The following is an 18837-nucleotide window of genomic DNA, read 5'->3' on the forward strand; positions in this document are numbered from 1 at the left end:
TCTCTCTTCTGCCTTTTTTTTTGTTTGTGAAAATGACGTGTCTCGGGGTAGCTCCCTGAAGTCAAAACCACAACGCCAAGTGACGTCATATTTGAAATTGTAAAAAATAACAAAAAAATTACGTCACATTTGAATTAGTAAAACAGATCATCAAAAAATGAAAATGAAGTCACATTTGAATGAATAAGATAGAATTAGGATTGATTTAAGATTATATTTGAACTAAATACTGATATTACATTTAATAACCATTCCCAAATCATGCCTCTACAAGATGAAATATAGAGATCATATCTGGGAACCAGTATGTCAAAAATATTAATTATCTATTAATATTGTATATCTCCCCAGCATGGTTTGTGAAACAGCTGTACAATGTGCAATCTATAGCATGTTTTATTCACATACCAACAATTTTATCAAAATTTGGACTTAAACATGTTAAATTACCAGAGACATATCTGTGAAATAAAAAAAATATTTGACTAGAATATAAAGCCACTGCCTGGCAGTTCATTTCAAATGCACTGCATTTTTTCCCACTATCATTGTCTTTCACCCAGTTAGAAGTGCTAAATCTAAGCATTTGTCTTATTTTACTTTCAACCCTAGAGTGTTTAAATTTTTGTGTGTGCCGAAGCTTCCAACAAAAATGCTACAAGACTTGAAACTCAATTGTCATTTATTTTACATCGCTTTTATTATTGGTCTGAATGGAAAAACTTGGCGATTTTACTGCCAATTATTCTCCACTTTACAGGCCTTTGGTTGGGCATGTCATATATAAATAATATGTCAAAGCTGGTCAAAGGCATCTTTAACATAATCATTCTGATCAAGGGATCACCAAAGGCAATCCCTACATAGGATACAATGTCTGTTTACAAAATATTTTGTACACTCTTTGATAATTTTGTTTTGATTGAATTTAATGAACCTTGCTCTTCAAGTATAAAGACACAGGACAACGTTCTTCATGATTTCAAAACTTTCGACCTCGATTTCAAACTAATGCTTTGAATCTCTATATGCAAGTGTTCATGTCAAACACTCATGTGATACCAAACGGAATAAATCCGAGTAATCCATTAACAAAGTTTTGAGCCGGAAGTACAAATATAAGATTTTTGGTAGGAATGAAAAAAATCAAATAAAACAAAATATTGCCCACCAATTTGTCTGATATTTCAGATATATCTTATGCATTACGGAAATAAAATTATATGTGCAACATTGAGTTATCTGTGAATAGCTAATTAGATGAGAATAAAATTTTGATGCCATTTTTATATCATCAAGAAGAAATATACACCATCAAGTAACCTTCCGATTTTGTCATAATCTCCAAAAAAAAAATATTTTGAAACCAAATGTCGTTATTTAATGATATTTCATCAATTAAAAGAAGTGACAACATAGGTGTTTCCTTTAACATTCAATTTATAAATTTTTATTTTGCCATTTCTTTTTTTGCATGCCGAATCAATGTGCACGCAACTTTGGAGCTAAGATCTTTTTCTGAATGAACAGCTTCATCAACACTTGTAACTAGGTTGTCAAACTAATATCCGGGATAGACGGAAAAGACAAAAAGACACCAACAGTCTCCGATTCCGATTGACCAACTAATCTCTCTCTTCTGCCTTTTTTTTTTTTTTGTGAAAATGACGTGTCTCGGGGTAGCTCCCTGAAGTCAAAACCACAACGCCAAGTGACGTCATATTTGAAATTGTAAAAAATAACAAAAAAATTACGTCACATTTGAATTAGTAAAACAGATCATCAAAAAATGAAAATGAAGTCACATTTGAATGAATAAGATAGAATTAGGATTGATTTAAGATTATATTTGAACTAAATACTGATATTACATTTAATAACCATTCCCAAATCATGCCTCTACAAGATGAAATATAGAGATCATATCTGGGAACCAGTATGTCAAAAATATTAATTATCTATTAATATTGTATATCTCCCCAGCATGGTTTGTGAAACAGCTGTACAATGTGCAATCTATAGCATGTTTTATTCACATACCAACAATTTTATCAAAATTTGGACTTAAACATGTTAAATTACCAGAGACATATCTGTGAAATAAAAAAAATATTTGACTAGAATATAAAGCCACTGCCTGGCAGTTCATTTCAAATGCACTGCATTTTTTCCCACTATCATTGTCTTTCACCCAGTTAGAAGTGCTAAATCTAAGCATTTGTCTTATTTTACTTTCAACCCTAGAGTGTTTAAATTTTTGTGTGTGCCGAAGCTTCCAACAAAAATGCTACAAGACTTGAAACTCAATTGTCATTTATTTTACATCGCTTTTATTATTGGTCTGAATGGAAAAACTTGGCGATTTTACTGCCAATTATTCTCCACTTTACAGGCCTTTGGTTGGGCATGTCATATATAAATAATATGTCAAAGCTGGTCAAAGGCATCTTTAACATAATCATTCTGATCAAGGGATCACCAAAGGCAATCCCTACATAGGATACAATGTCTGTTTACAAAAAATTTTTGTACACTCTTTGATAATTTTGTTTTGATTGAATTTAATGAACCTTGCTCTTCAAGTATAAAGACACAGGACAACGTTCTTCATGATTTCAAAACTTTCGACCTCGATTTCAAACTAATGCTTTGAATCTCTATATGCAAGTGTTCATGTCAAACACTCATGTGATACCAAACGGAATAAATCCGAGTAATCCATTAACAAAGTTTTGAGCCGGAAGTACAAATATAAGATTTTTGGTAGGAATGAAAAAAATCAAATAAAACAAAATATTGCCCACCAATTTGTCTGATATTTCAGATATATCTTATGCATTACGGAAATAAAATTATATGTGCAACATTGAGTTATCTGTGAATAGCTAATTAGATGAGAATAAAATTTTGATGCCATTTTTATATCATCAAGAAGAAATATACACCATCAAGTAACCTTCCGATTTTGTCATAATCTCCAAAAAAAAAATATTTTGAAACCAAATGTCGTTATTTAATGATATTTCATCAATTAAAAGAAGTGACAACATAGGTGTTTCCTTTAACATTCAATTTATAAATTTTTATTTTGCCATTTCTTTTTTTGCATGCCGAATCAATGTGCACGCAACTTTGGAGCTAAGATCTTTTTCTGAATGAACAGCTTCATCAACACTTGTAACTAGGTTGTCAAACTAATATCCGGGATAGACGGAAAAGACAAAAAGACACCAACAGTCTCCGATTCCGATTGACCAACTAATCTCTCTCTTCTGCCTTTTTTTTTTTTTTGTGAAAATGACGTGTCTCGGGGTAGCTCCCTGAAGTCAAAACCACAACGCCAAGTGACGTCATATTTGAAATTGTAAAAAATAACAAAAAAATTACGTCACATTTGAATTAGTAAAACAGATCATCAAAAAATGAAAATGAAGTCACATTTGAATGAATAAGATAGAATTAGGATTGATTTAAGATTATATTTGAACTAAATACTGATATTACATTTAATAACCATTCCCAAATCATGCCTCTACAAGATGAAATATAGAGATCATATCTGGGAACCAGTATGTCAAAAATATTAATTATCTATTAATATTGTATATCTCCCCAGCATGGTTTGTGAAACAGCTGTACAATGTGCAATCTATAGCATGTTTTATTCACATACCAACAATTTTATCAAAATTTGGACTTAAACATGTTAAATTACCAGAGACATATCTGTGAAATAAAAAAAATATTTGACTAGAATATAAAGCCACTGCCTGGCAGTTCATTTCAAATGCACTGCATTTTTTCCCACTATCATTGTCTTTCACCCAGTTAGAAGTGCTAAATCTAAGCATTTGTCTTATTTTACTTTCAACCCTAGAGTGTTTAAATTTTTGTGTGTGCCGAAGCTTCCAACAAAAATGCTACAAGACTTGAAACTCAATTGTCATTTATTTTACATCGCTTTTATTATTGGTCTGAATGGAAAAACTTGGCGATTTTACTGCCAATTATTCTCCACTTTACAGGCCTTTGGTTGGGCATGTCATATATAAATAATATGTCAAAGCTGGTCAAAGGCATCTTTAACATAATCATTCTGATCAAGGGATCACCAAAGGCAATCCCTACATAGGATACAATGTCTGTTTACAAAATATTTTGTACACTCTTTGATAATTTTGTTTTGATTGAATTTAATGAACCTTGCTCTTCAAGTATAAAGACACAGGACAACGTTCTTCATGATTTCAAAACTTTCGACCTCGATTTCAAACTAATGCTTTGAATCTCTATATGCAAGTGTTCATGTCAAACACTCATGTGATACCAAACGGAATAAATCCGAGTAATCCATTAACAAAGTTTTGAGCCGGAAGTACAAATATAAGATTTTTGGTAGGAATGAAAAAAATCAAATAAAACAAAATATTGCCCACCAATTTGTCTGATATTTCAGATATATCTTATGCATTACGGAAATAAAATTATATGTGCAACATTGAGTTATCTGTGAATAGCTAATTAGATGAGAATAAAATTTTGATGCCATTTTTATATCATCAAGAAGAAATATACACCATCAAGTAACCTTCCGATTTTGTCATAATCTCCAAAAAAAAAATATTTTGAAACCAAATGTCGTTATTTAATGATATTTCATCAATTAAAAGAAGTGACAACATAGGTGTTTCCTTTAACATTCAATTTATAAATTTTTATTTTGCCATTTCTTTTTTTGCATGCCGAATCAATGTGCACGCAACTTTGGAGCTAAGATCTTTTTCTGAATGAACAGCTTCATCAACACTTGTAACTAGGTTGTCAAACTAATATCCGGGATAGACGGAAAAGACAAAAAGACACCAACAGTCTCCGATTCCGATTGACCAACTAATCTCTCTCTTCTGCCTTTTTTTTTTTTTTGTGAAAATGACGTGTCTCGGGGTAGCTCCCTGAAGTCAAAACCACAACGCCAAGTGACGTCATATTTGAAATTGTAAAAAATAACAAAAAAATTACGTCACATTTGAATTAGTAAAACAGATCATCAAAAAATGAAAATGAAGTCACATTTGAATGAATAAGATAGAATTAGGATTGATTTAAGATTATATTTGAACTAAATACTGATATTACATTTAATAACCATTCCCAAATCATGCCTCTACAAGATGAAATATAGAGATCATATCTGGGAACCAGTATGTCAAAAATATTAATTATCTATTAATATTGTATATCTCCCCAGCATGGTTTGTGAAACAGCTGTACAATGTGCAATCTATAGCATGTTTTATTCACATACCAACAATTTTATCAAAATTTGGACTTAAACATGTTAAATTACCAGAGACATATCTGTGAAATAAAAAAAATATTTGACTAGAATATAAAGCCACTGCCTGGCAGTTCATTTCAAATGCACTGCATTTTTTCCCACTATCATTGTCTTTCACCCAGTTAGAAGTGCTAAATCTAAGCATTTGTCTTATTTTACTTTCAACCCTAGAGTGTTTAAATTTTTGTGTGTGCCGAAGCTTCCAACAAAAATGCTACAAGACTTGAAACTCAATTGTCATTTATTTTACATCGCTTTTATTATTGGTCTGAATGGAAAAACTTGGCGATTTTACTGCCAATTATTCTCCACTTTACAGGCCTTTGGTTGGGCATGTCATATATAAATAATATGTCAAAGCTGGTCAAAGGCATCTTTAACATAATCATTCTGATCAAGGGATCACCAAAGGCAATCCCTACATAGGATACAATGTCTGTTTACAAAATATTTTGTACACTCTTTGATAATTTTGTTTTGATTGAATTTAATGAACCTTGCTCTTCAAGTATAAAGACACAGGACAACGTTCTTCATGATTTCAAAACTTTCGACCTCGATTTCAAACTAATGCTTTGAATCTCTATATGCAAGTGTTCATGTCAAACACTCATGTGATACCAAACGGAATAAATCCGAGTAATCCATTAACAAAGTTTTGAGCCGGAAGTACAAATATAAGATTTTTGGTAGGAATGAAAAAAATCAAATAAAACAAAATATTGCCCACCAATTTGTCTGATATTTCAGATATATCTTATGCATTACGGAAATAAAATTATATGTGCAACATTGAGTTATCTGTGAATAGCTAATTAGATGAGAATAAAATTTTGATGCCATTTTTATATCATCAAGAAGAAATATACACCATCAAGTAACCTTCCGATTTTGTCATAATCTCCAAAAAAAAAATATTTTGAAACCAAATGTCGTTATTTAATGATATTTCATCAATTAAAAGAAGTGACAACATAGGTGTTTCCTTTAACATTCAATTTATAAATTTTTATTTTGCCATTTCTTTTTTTGCATGCCGAATCAATGTGCACGCAACTTTGGAGCTAAGATCTTTTTCTGAATGAACAGCTTCATCAACACTTGTAACTAGGTTGTCAAACTAATATCCGGGATAGACGGAAAAGACAAAAAGACACCAACAGTCTCCGATTCCGATTGACCAACTAATCTCTCTCTTCTGCCTTTTTTTTTTTTTGTGAAAATGACGTGTCTCGGGGTAGCTCCCTGAAGTCAAAACCACAACGCCAAGTGACGTCATATTTGAAATTGTAAAAAATAACAAAAAAATTACGTCACATTTGAATTAGTAAAACAGATCATCAAAAAATGAAAATGAAGTCACATTTGAATGAATAAGATAGAATTAGGATTGATTTAAGATTATATTTGAACTAAATACTGATATTACATTTAATAACCATTCCCAAATCATGCCTCTACAAGATGAAATATAGAGATCATATCTGGGAACCAGTATGTCAAAAATATTAATTATCTATTAATATTGTATATCTCCCCAGCATGGTTTGTGAAACAGCTGTACAATGTGCAATCTATAGCATGTTTTATTCACATACCAACAATTTTATCAAAATTTGGACTTAAACATGTTAAATTACCAGAGACATATCTGTGAAATAAAAAAAATATTTGACTAGAATATAAAGCCACTGCCTGGCAGTTCATTTCAAATGCACTGCATTTTTTCCCACTATCATTGTCTTTCACCCAGTTAGAAGTGCTAAATCTAAGCATTTGTCTTATTTTACTTTCAACCCTAGAGTGTTTAAATTTTTGTGTGTGCCGAAGCTTCCAACAAAAATGCTACAAGACTTGAAACTCAATTGTCATTTATTTTACATCGCTTTTATTATTGGTCTGAATGGAAAAACTTGGCGATTTTACTGCCAATTATTCTCCACTTTACAGGCCTTTGGTTGGGCATGTCATATATAAATAATATGTCAAAGCTGGTCAAAGGCATCTTTAACATAATCATTCTGATCAAGGGATCACCAAAGGCAATCCCTACATAGGATACAATGTCTGTTTACAAAATATTTTGTACACTCTTTGATAATTTTGTTTTGATTGAATTTAATGAACCTTGCTCTTCAAGTATAAAGACACAGGACAACGTTCTTCATGATTTCAAAACTTTCGACCTCGATTTCAAACTAATGCTTTGAATCTCTATATGCAAGTGTTCATGTCAAACACTCATGTGATACCAAACGGAATAAATCCGAGTAATCCATTAACAAAGTTTTGAGCCGGAAGTACAAATATAAGATTTTTGGTAGGAATGAAAAAAATCAAATAAAACAAAATATTGCCCACCAATTTGTCTGATATTTCAGATATATCTTATGCATTACGGAAATAAAATTATATGTGCAACATTGAGTTATCTGTGAATAGCTAATTAGATGAGAATAAAATTTTGATGCCATTTTTATATCATCAAGAAGAAATATACACCATCAAGTAACCTTCCGATTTTGTCATAATCTCCAAAAAAAAAATATTTTGAAACCAAATGTCGTTATTTAATGATATTTCATCAATTAAAAGAAGTGACAACATAGGTGTTTCCTTTAACATTCAATTTATAAATTTTTATTTTGCCATTTCTTTTTTTGCATGCCGAATCAATGTGCACGCAACTTTGGAGCTAAGATCTTTTTCTGAATGAACAGCTTCATCAACACTTGTAACTAGGTTGTCAAACTAATATCCGGGATAGACGGAAAAGACAAAAAGACACCAACAGTCTCCGATTCCGATTGACCAACTAATCTCTCTCTTCTGCCTTTTTTTTTTTTTGTGAAAATGACGTGTCTCGGGGTAGCTCCCTGAAGTCAAAACCACAACGCCAAGTGACGTCATATTTGAAATTGTAAAAAATAACAAAAAAATTACGTCACATTTGAATTAGTAAAACAGATCATCAAAAAATGAAAATGAAGTCACATTTGAATGAATAAGATAGAATTAGGATTGATTTAAGATTATATTTGAACTAAATACTGATATTACATTTAATAACCATTCCCAAATCATGCCTCTACAAGATGAAATATAGAGATCATATCTGGGAACCAGTATGTCAAAAATATTAATTATCTATTAATATTGTATATCTCCCCAGCATGGTTTGTGAAACAGCTGTACAATGTGCAATCTATAGCATGTTTTATTCACATACCAACAATTTTATCAAAATTTGGACTTAAACATGTTAAATTACCAGAGACATATCTGTGAAATAAAAAAAATATTTGACTAGAATATAAAGCCACTGCCTGGCAGTTCATTTCAAATGCACTGCATTTTTTCCCACTATCATTGTCTTTCACCCAGTTAGAAGTGCTAAATCTAAGCATTTGTCTTATTTTACTTTCAACCCTAGAGTGTTTAAATTTTTGTGTGTGCCGAAGCTTCCAACAAAAATGCTACAAGACTTGAAACTCAATTGTCATTTATTTTACATCGCTTTTATTATTGGTCTGAATGGAAAAACTTGGCGATTTTACTGCCAATTATTCTCCACTTTACAGGCCTTTGGTTGGGCATGTCATATATAAATAATATGTCAAAGCTGGTCAAAGGCATCTTTAACATAATCATTCTGATCAAGGGATCACCAAAGGCAATCCCTACATAGGATACAATGTCTGTTTACAAAATATTTTGTACACTCTTTGATAATTTTGTTTTGATTGAATTTAATGAACCTTGCTCTTCAAGTATAAAGACACAGGACAACGTTCTTCATGATTTCAAAACTTTCGACCTCGATTTCAAACTAATGCTTTGAATCTCTATATGCAAGTGTTCATGTCAAACACTCATGTGATACCAAACGGAATAAATCCGAGTAATCCATTAACAAAGTTTTGAGCCGGAAGTACAAATATAAGATTTTTGGTAGGAATGAAAAAAATCAAATAAAACAAAATATTGCCCACCAATTTGTCTGATATTTCAGATATATCTTATGCATTACGGAAATAAAATTATATGTGCAACATTGAGTTATCTGTGAATAGCTAATTAGATGAGAATAAAATTTTGATGCCATTTTTATATCATCAAGAAGAAATATACACCATCAATTAAGTAACCTTCCGATTTTGTCATAATCTCCAAAAAAAAAATATTTTGAAACCAAATGTCGTTATTTAATGATATTTCATCAATTAAAAGAAGTGACAACATAGGTGTTTCCTTTAACATTCAATTTATAAATTTTTATTTTGCCATTTTTTTTTTTGCATGCCGAATCAATGTGCACGCAACTTTGGAGCTAAGATCTTTTTCTGAATGAACAGCTTCATCAACACTTGTAACTAGGTTGTCAAACTAATATCCGGGATAGACGGAAAAGACAAAAAGACACCAACAGTCTCCGATTCCGATTGACCAACTAATCTCTCTCTTCTGCCTTTTTTTTTTTTTGTGAAAATGACGTGTCTCGGGGTAGCTCCCTGAAGTCAAAACCACAACGCCAAGTGACGTCATATTTGAAATTGTAAAAAATAACAAAAAAATTACGTCACATTTGAATTAGTAAAACAGATCATCAAAAATTGAAAATGAAGTCACATTTGAATGAATAAGATAGAATTAGGATTGATTTAAGATTATATTTGAACTAAATACTGATATTACATTTAATAACCATTCCCAAATCATGCCTCTACAAGATGAAATATAGAGATCATATCTGGGAACCAGTATGTCAAAAATATTAATTATCTATTAATATTGTATATCTCCCCAGCATGGTTTGTGAAACAGCTGTACAATGTGCAATCTATAGCATGTTTTATTCACATACCAACAATTTTATCAAAATTTGGACTTAAACATGTTAAATTACCAGAGACATATCTGTGAAATAAAAAAAATATTTGACTAGAATATAAAGCCACTGCCTGGCAGTTCATTTCAAATGCACTGCATTTTTTCCCACTATCATTGTCTTTCACCCAGTTAGAAGTGCTAAATCTAAGCATTTGTCTTATTTTACTTTCAACCCTAGAGTGTTTAAATTTTTGTGTGTGCCGAAGCTTCCAACAAAAATGCTACAAGACTTGAAACTCAATTGTCATTTATTTTACATCGCTTTTATTATTGGTCTGAATGGAAAAACTTGGCGATTTTACTGCCAATTATTCTCCACTTTACAGGCCTTTGGTTGGGCATGTCATATATAAATAATATGTCAAAGCTGGTCAAAGGCATCTTTAACATAATCATTCTGATCAAGGGATCACCAAAGGCAATCCCTACATAGGATACAATGTCTGTTTACAAAATATTTTGTACACTCTTTGATAATTTTGTTTTGATTGAATTTAATGAACCTTGCTCTTCAAGTATAAAGACACAGGACAACGTTCTTCATGATTTCAAAACTTTCGACCTCGATTTCAAACTAATGCTTTGAATCTCTATATGCAAGTGTTCATGTCAAACACTCATGTGATACCAAACGGAATAAATCCGAGTAATCCATTAACAAAGTTTTGAGCCGGAAGTACAAATATAAGATTTTTGGTAGGAATGAAAAAAATCAAATAAAACAAAATATTGCCCACCAATTTGTCTGATATTTCAGATATATCTTATGCATTACGGAAATAAAATTATATGTGCAACATTGAGTTATCTGTGAATAGCTAATTAGATGAGAATAAAATTTTGATGCCATTTTTATATCATCAAGAAGAAATATACACCATCAAGTAACCTTCCGATTTTGTCATAATCTCCAAAAAAAAAATATTTTGAAACCAAATGTCGTTAATTAATGATATTTCATCAATTAAAAGAAGTGACAACATAGGTGTTTCCTTTAACATTCAATTTATAAATTTTTATTTTGCCATTTCTTTTTTTGCATGCCGAATCAATGTGCACGCAACTTTGGAGCTAAGATCTTTTTCTGAATGAACAGCTTCATCAACACTTGTAACTAGGTTGTCAAACTAATATCCGGGATAGACGGAAAAGACAAAAAGACACCAACAGTCTCCGATTCCGATTGACCAACTAATCTCTCTCTTCTGCCTTTTTTTTTTTTTGTGAAAATGACGTGTCTCGGGGTAGCTCCCTGAAGTCAAAACCACAACGCCAAGTGACGTCATATTTGAAATTGTAAAAAATAACAAAAAAATTACGTCACATTTGAATTAGTAAAACAGATCATCAAAAAATGAAAATGAAGTCACATTTGAATGAATAAGATAGAATTAGGATTGATTTAAGATTATATTTGAACTAAATACTGATATTACATTTAATAACCATTCCCAAATCATGCCTCTACAAGATGAAATATAGAGATCATATCTGGGAACCAGTATGTCAAAAATATTAATTATCTATTAATATTGTATATCTCCCCAGCATGGTTTGTGAAACAGCTGTACAATGTGCAATCTATAGCATGTTTTATTCACATACCAACAATTTTATCAAAATTTGGACTTAAACATGTTAAATTACCAGAGACATATCTGTGAAATAAAAAAAATATTTGACTAGAATATAAAGCCACTGCCTGGCAGTTCATTTCAAATGCACTGCATTTTTTCCCACTATCATTGTCTTTCACCCAGTTAGAAGTGCTAAATCTAAGCATTTGTCTTATTTTACTTTCAACCCTAGAGTGTTTAAATTTTTGTGTGTGCCGAAGCTTCCAACAAAAATGCTACAAGACTTGAAACTCAATTGTCATTTATTTTACATCGCTTTTATTATTGGTCTGAATGGAAAAACTTGGCGATTTTACTGCCAATTATTCTCCACTTTACAGGCCTTTGGTTGGGCATGTCATATATAAATAATATGTCAAAGCTGGTCAAAGGCATCTTTAACATAATCATTCTGATCAAGGGATCACCAAAGGCAATCCCTACATAGGATACAATGTCTGTTTACAAAATATTTTGTACACTCTTTGATAATTTTGTTTTGATTGAATTTAATGAACCTTGCTCTTCAAGTATAAAGACACAGGACAACGTTCTTCATGATTTCAAAACTTTCGACCTCGATTTCAAACTAATGCTTTGAATCTCTATATGCAAGTGTTCATGTCAAACACTCATGTGATACCAAACGGAATAAATCCGAGTAATCCATTAACAAAGTTTTGAGCCGGAAGTACAAATATAAGATTTTTGGTAGGAATGAAAAAAATCAAATAAAACAAAATATTGCCCACCAATTTGTCTGATATTTCAGATATATCTTATGCATTACGGAAATAAAATTATATGTGCAACATTGAGTTATCTGTGAATAGCTAATTAGATGAGAATAAAATTTTGATGCCATTTTTATATCATCAAGAAGAAATATACACCATCAAGTAACCTTCCGATTTTGTCATAATCTCCAAAAAAAAAATATTTTGAAACCAAATGTCGTTATTTAATGATATTTCATCAATTAAAAGAAGTGACAACATAGGTGTTTCCTTTAACATTCAATTTATAAATTTTTATTTTGCCATTTCTTTTTTTGCATGCCGAATCAATGTGCACGCAACTTTGGAGCTAAGATCTTTTTCTGAATGAACAGCTTCATCAACACTTGTAACTAGGTTGTCAAACTAATATCCGGGATAGACGGAAAAGACAAAAAGACACCAACAGTCTCCGATTCCGATTGACCAACTAATCTCTCTCTTCTGCCTTTTTTTTTTTTTTGTGAAAATGACGTGTCTCGGGGTAGCTCCCTGAAGTCAAAACCACAACGCCAAGTGACGTCATATTTGAAATTGTAAAAAATAACAAAAAAATTACGTCACATTTGAATTAGTAAAACAGATCATCAAAAAATGAAAATGAAGTCACATTTGAATGAATAAGATAGAATTAGGATTGATTTAAGATTATATTTGAACTAAATACTGATATTACATTTAATAACCATTCCCAAATCATGCCTCTACAAGATGAAATATAGAGATCATATCTGGGAACCAGTATGTCAAAAATATTAATTATCTATTAATATTGTATATCTCCCCAGCATGGTTTGTGAAACAGCTGTACAATGTGCAATCTATAGCATGTTTTATTCACATACCAACAATTTTATCAAAATTTGGACTTAAACATGTTAAATTACCAGAGACATATCTGTGAAATAAAAAAAATATTTGACTAGAATATAAAGCCACTGCCTGGCAGTTCATTTCAAATGCACTGCATTTTTTCCCACTATCATTGTCTTTCACCCAGTTAGAAGTGCTAAATCTAAGCATTTGTCTTATTTTACTTTCAACCCTAGAGTGTTTAAATTTTTGTGTGTGCCGAAGCTTCCAACAAAAATGCTACAAGACTTGAAACTCAATTGTCATTTATTTTACATCGCTTTTATTATTGCATGTATTGGTCTGAATGGAAAAACTTGGCGATTTTACTGCCAATTATTCTCCACTTTACAGGCCTTTGGTTGGGCATGTCATATATAAATAATATGTCAAAGCTGGTCAAAGGCATCTTTAACATAATCATTCTGATCAAGGGATCACCAAAGGCAATCCCTACATAGGATACAATGTCTGTTTACAAAATATTTTGTACACTCTTTGATAATTTTGTTTTGATTGAATTTAATGAACCTTGCTCTTCAAGTATAAAGACACAGGACAACGTTCTTCATGATTTCAAAACTTTCGACCTCGATTTCAAACTAATGCTTTGAATCTCTATATGCAAGTGTTCATGTCAAACACTCATGTGATACCAAACGGAATAAATCCGAGTAATCCATTAACAAAGTTTTGAGCCGGAAGTACAAATATAAGATTTTTGGTAGGAATGAAAAAAATCAAATAAAACAAAATATTGCCCACCAATTTGTCTGATATTTCAGATATATCTTATGCATTACGGAAATAAAATTATATGTGCAACATTGAGTTATCTGTGAATAGCTAATTAGATGAGAATAAAATTTTGATGCCATTTTTATATCATCAAGAAGAAATATACACCATCAAAGCATTAGGTGGGCAGAGTTACCTGACTGCATCGCACACATACATAAGCAATTAAAATTATTAAAGATCACAGTAAAATGATGATGAAAAAATATTCCTGACCGAATTGGATGTGAGTTTAAAAGAAAATAGAATGTGTGGGTACATGAATTATATGTTAAGTATAAAATTGTTCCTTCTATTTTTCAGATATCAAAAAACCCTTACCTGTATGATGTTCACATAGATTTAATTAAGTTATTAAAACAACTTGGAGAGTTAGAACAGCTTAGAGATGCCAGACAAAGAATGAGTGAATTATTTCCCTTGGCAGAAGGTATATGAGGAGTTTAAGTTGTTCCACAATGTTAACATTTTATTGATGAAGGAAAATGATTTCGTTGATAGATAATTACCGAGTTCTCTCAATCATTTTTTTTTGCCCTGCTGGCTGCTGGTACTTGAAGAATATTTGCTGGTCCTCAATTTTATTTCTAATAGCAAAATACTGAAATTGTGTCTGCCCTTTACAAAATTTAGGTGATCAAACCCTTCTGACCACTACTCTCTCAGAACTGTAAATACAATACAGGTAAGGTTTATTTTGTTTTAGGTCATTGATAACTTATTGTGAATAACATTGATTGAGGGTTTAATATGTACCATGCTGAGTTAATACTTTATATATTTAAAATTTAAAAGCAATTGGAGTGAGAGTATTTTAAATCATAATCATTGTTTTACTGTTATTCACTTAACACGGTTTGTGTGCTATAGTCCATTCATGTTGTAACAGATGAGAATTTCATCATGAGATATAAGACCCTGTTTACACTTGTACAAAATTGAATCAATCTTAAAAAGACCAGTTCGCGTTTACATTGCACCAGCAAGACCGATCGAGATCGATCTTATTCAATCCAGTGCGTTTTACACTGCAACATAATTAGAACCTGCCTGACATTATGACCTTATATTTCGTAAACAAATAATCCGAAAAATAGAAAACTCAAAGAAATTCTGCATCTCACACACACTGCAAAATGATGTAGAAAATAGTTTGCTCATTGGGATTTCATATGAATTTATTAATTATTATTTTGATCCATATACATTACAAGTCTTTGAAAAAAGACATCTGTGTAGACCATTGCTAAAAAACTAACGATCAATGCGTTTGAGGATGAGAATTTGCATTAAAGCAATAGAACTTTATATCTATTTAGGAGATAATCCCAAAACAGTGGGATCTATGTTTACTTTTCTTATTCCATGAATCGTTTTGAAACACATGTGTTTTTGCCGCTGAAAATGCCCAGATTTATTTCCATATCTTAATATAACATTCATCTGAAAAAAGATCAATCACGATCAATCCAAGCGTTTACACTAGAAGAAAGATCGAGGCAAATAAGATCGATAATTTTAAAACCACCTCTGGAGGTAGACTTTTTTTTAAGTCTGATTGAAGATCAATCTTTCCCGTTTACATTAGTCCAAAGATCGATCTTAAAAGGATTGATCTCAGTAAAGATCAATCTTTTTTTGCTAGTGTAAATGGGGTCTTACTCTTCATGCAAGTCATATCTAGTAAACTTTACCCATTTCAGATAATTTTTTGTGGTACTTTCCATGTTCTGAAAATTCAGAAATTACAATGTATTGCATTGTATTATTGTTGCGAAAAAAGGTTAAATGCAATAATTTAAAGATGCATTTTGAAATTTTTTATGTGAATTAAAAAGGATTTTTCTCAATATTCAAAAGTCAAAATACTTTCTGAATTTACATTACCTTTTATTTTCTGACTTATTGTGGAAAGCGGGTTAGTGTTATGTATTAATAAACCAATTTAGAAAATCTACACATTATACAGGTCTATGATTAAAATGGCTTAAAGATGAGATTACATATAAAGCTGTTCATGATTAAAAAGGTACAAGTTATGTATTGTGTCAATTTATTTCCACAGGTTTGTGGTTAGAATGGCTTAAAGATGAGATTTCTTTAGCTGGTGATGATCAGAAAGAAAGGAAGAAAGTAGAAGACTTATTTGAAAGAGCTGTCAAAGATTATTTATGTAGGTTCTTACTGTTATTGTGCATTTTTTAAAAGAATTTTTGACATATACACTACAGCCCACGTGGACTTTGTCATTTCCACGCGCCCACGGTGGTCGTGTGAATTGGGTGGACATTTCGGTCCACGCCCGCCCACGTGTCCACTTGTCCACGGTATGTCGTGTGCATTGGGTGGACATCTGTGGTCCACGCCCACCGACCGGTCCACGGTATAGCGTGGAATCCACGCCCACTGCTGTCCACGGGAGATCGGGTGGGCGGGGTCGATCCATGAACGTTATATATCGGTACAGTGGTTGCCATATGTTTATTGATTTGTAAATGTATTGATATGCACTTGTAACACTTGGTACATGGAGTAATTTATCCTATAATAAAACATTGTGAAATTTTTGCATTGTTTTGTACGTGAATTAGGAAGCCTTAGCTTAATGTTTTGTTCAGAGTTCAGTTGTATTGATTTGACACCAATGAGTAAACTTAAATTGAAATTATGTGAATTTGCCATTTTAAAATTGTTGTCGTAAATACTGATTGCCGTGTAGATACAATAAACCAAGATGCCACCTGAATTATTTCAATAGAATAACATGTGCTCTTAGAAGGCAGTTATTGCCACGTGCTTACAAGTCATCAGCTGTTCACTATATTCGTTTAATCTTAAATATATGTCCCATTTGTCACTTACAACTGATTCAACCCGAACATATTTGAATAAAAAAAGTCATGGAAAACCCTTGTTAATTACCGAAAAACATATTGCTTATTATATAAACATTATGCCGTGAAATTTCTTTTTTTTTGACCTCATTTCGTTATTTCCAGAAGGACAAATAAAAATACTATGAACTTTAAAGAATACAAAAATGAAAGAAAAGATCACTGACGGATGCTTATATATGTACCAGTGTTAAAATCAAATTCTTGTTAAAACATCGGTTGTTAATTATCTTCATTATCTTTACTCATGAAATTGACAGGTAATAAATCACACAAGATATTAGCGTTGTTTGTACATGTATTCATTGAGCTGTGATTCGATCATCAGATATAGTAATAAAAGATTTTGTGATTTGAATTGCGATGTTAGAATTCGGTTAGATTGTCTATTGCATAAGTTAACCGCTTTTCAATGAATTTAGTTGAAGCAACACTTAATATTGGTATCATTGATTGACTGAAGCTTTTTAACGTCCAGTAGCAAATATTTCATACAGGTACAAGTTTAATTTACAATTTATATCAAAATAACCCTGACAGATTAAAATGCAAACTTTATAGATGTGTACACAAGAAATATACAACATGTAAAGTTAATATTAATAATATATTAGTACATAGATAATTGACCAAAATGGACCTTACTTTCGCAACACCTTGTCTTCTTTGTGAACTACATTTTGTAAAATAGTTTTCAAATTAGATTCAGAGTCAAGTTTATTAAAATTATGATGCTTAGTTTCAACTTCATTTAACATATATTTCTAGTATTACTGCTGGTTTGCTGATGAAGGTTTAAGTGTTCCTCATCATCTAATTGGTGAGCTTTACCCGCTCTATTTTCTCTTTGATTTTTCTTAAATAAGCCTATTTTATTTTTCAAAGTTACATGTATGGTCATTTATACGTAATTTTATTAAAAGCTGACGACTGTTATTTTTTGGGGTTTGAATTGCGCAACTAGTTTTCTATTATTTTTTTTGTTCCTGATAGACTGTGCGTAATTTATTATACATATTCAGGACGAATACTCAACAATAATAGATACATGTAGTTAACCTTGGCACTTGTAATGTTTACAGAAAGTTAAATATACCTATTTAAATAAAGATGATTTAGATGATTTTGATTTTTTGGTTTTATTCTTTTGTGAGAAGACATGACACTAGCAATGATTCGTTTAACTATAGTATGTACAGCATGCCTTGTACTTTTCTTCATACATGTATTATAATGCATCTTGTCAGCATCGTTTTGTTAATTTTGTGTATATGTGACTAATCTCGAGGAGGTAAAACTGTATTCATATAAAGAAACTAATCTGCGCAAAGCAAGGCTAAAACATTAAAAAAATAAGATGTGATTTATTTTTTTACTCAAAGTCGCAGAATATTTTAAAATGCAGTTTGACACAATTATGTTTTCATTGTTGAAGGCCGTATAATATGACTCTTCCTTCTGTTTAAAATTCTATATCAATAGTTTCATCTTTATTAAAATTATCTATTGCTAATTACATGTACATGTATGTGCCTGTTCAAGTGAATTATGTAATCCATTTCAACTAGAATCCCTCAATTCAGACAAAAAATTCTCAAAATAAATTTTAAATGTTTCAATTATATATGTACATTTGTAATTATAAAATTTGTAATAGTATATTTGAAATCCGT

General features: G+C 31.3%; 1 protein-coding gene across 1 annotated transcript in view; it reads left to right on the plus strand.

The window, feature by feature from the left end:
• The window catches only part of LOC143076374 (spliceosome associated factor 3, U4/U6 recycling protein-like), a 74592-nt gene that overhangs the window by 16041 nt on the left and 39714 nt on the right, over positions 1–18837 (plus strand). Inside the window, exons 2-3 of the mRNA XM_076252110.1 lie at positions 14574–14700; positions 16336–16443. Coding sequence (XP_076108225.1) covers positions 14574–14700; positions 16336–16443 — 235 coding nt within the window. The remainder of the gene's footprint in view (positions 1–14573; positions 14701–16335; positions 16444–18837) is intronic.

This window comes from Mytilus galloprovincialis, chromosome 5 (genome assembly GCF_965363235.1).
Source record: "Mytilus galloprovincialis chromosome 5, xbMytGall1.hap1.1, whole genome shotgun sequence".
Taxonomy (NCBI): domain Eukaryota; kingdom Metazoa; phylum Mollusca; class Bivalvia; order Mytilida; family Mytilidae; genus Mytilus; species Mytilus galloprovincialis.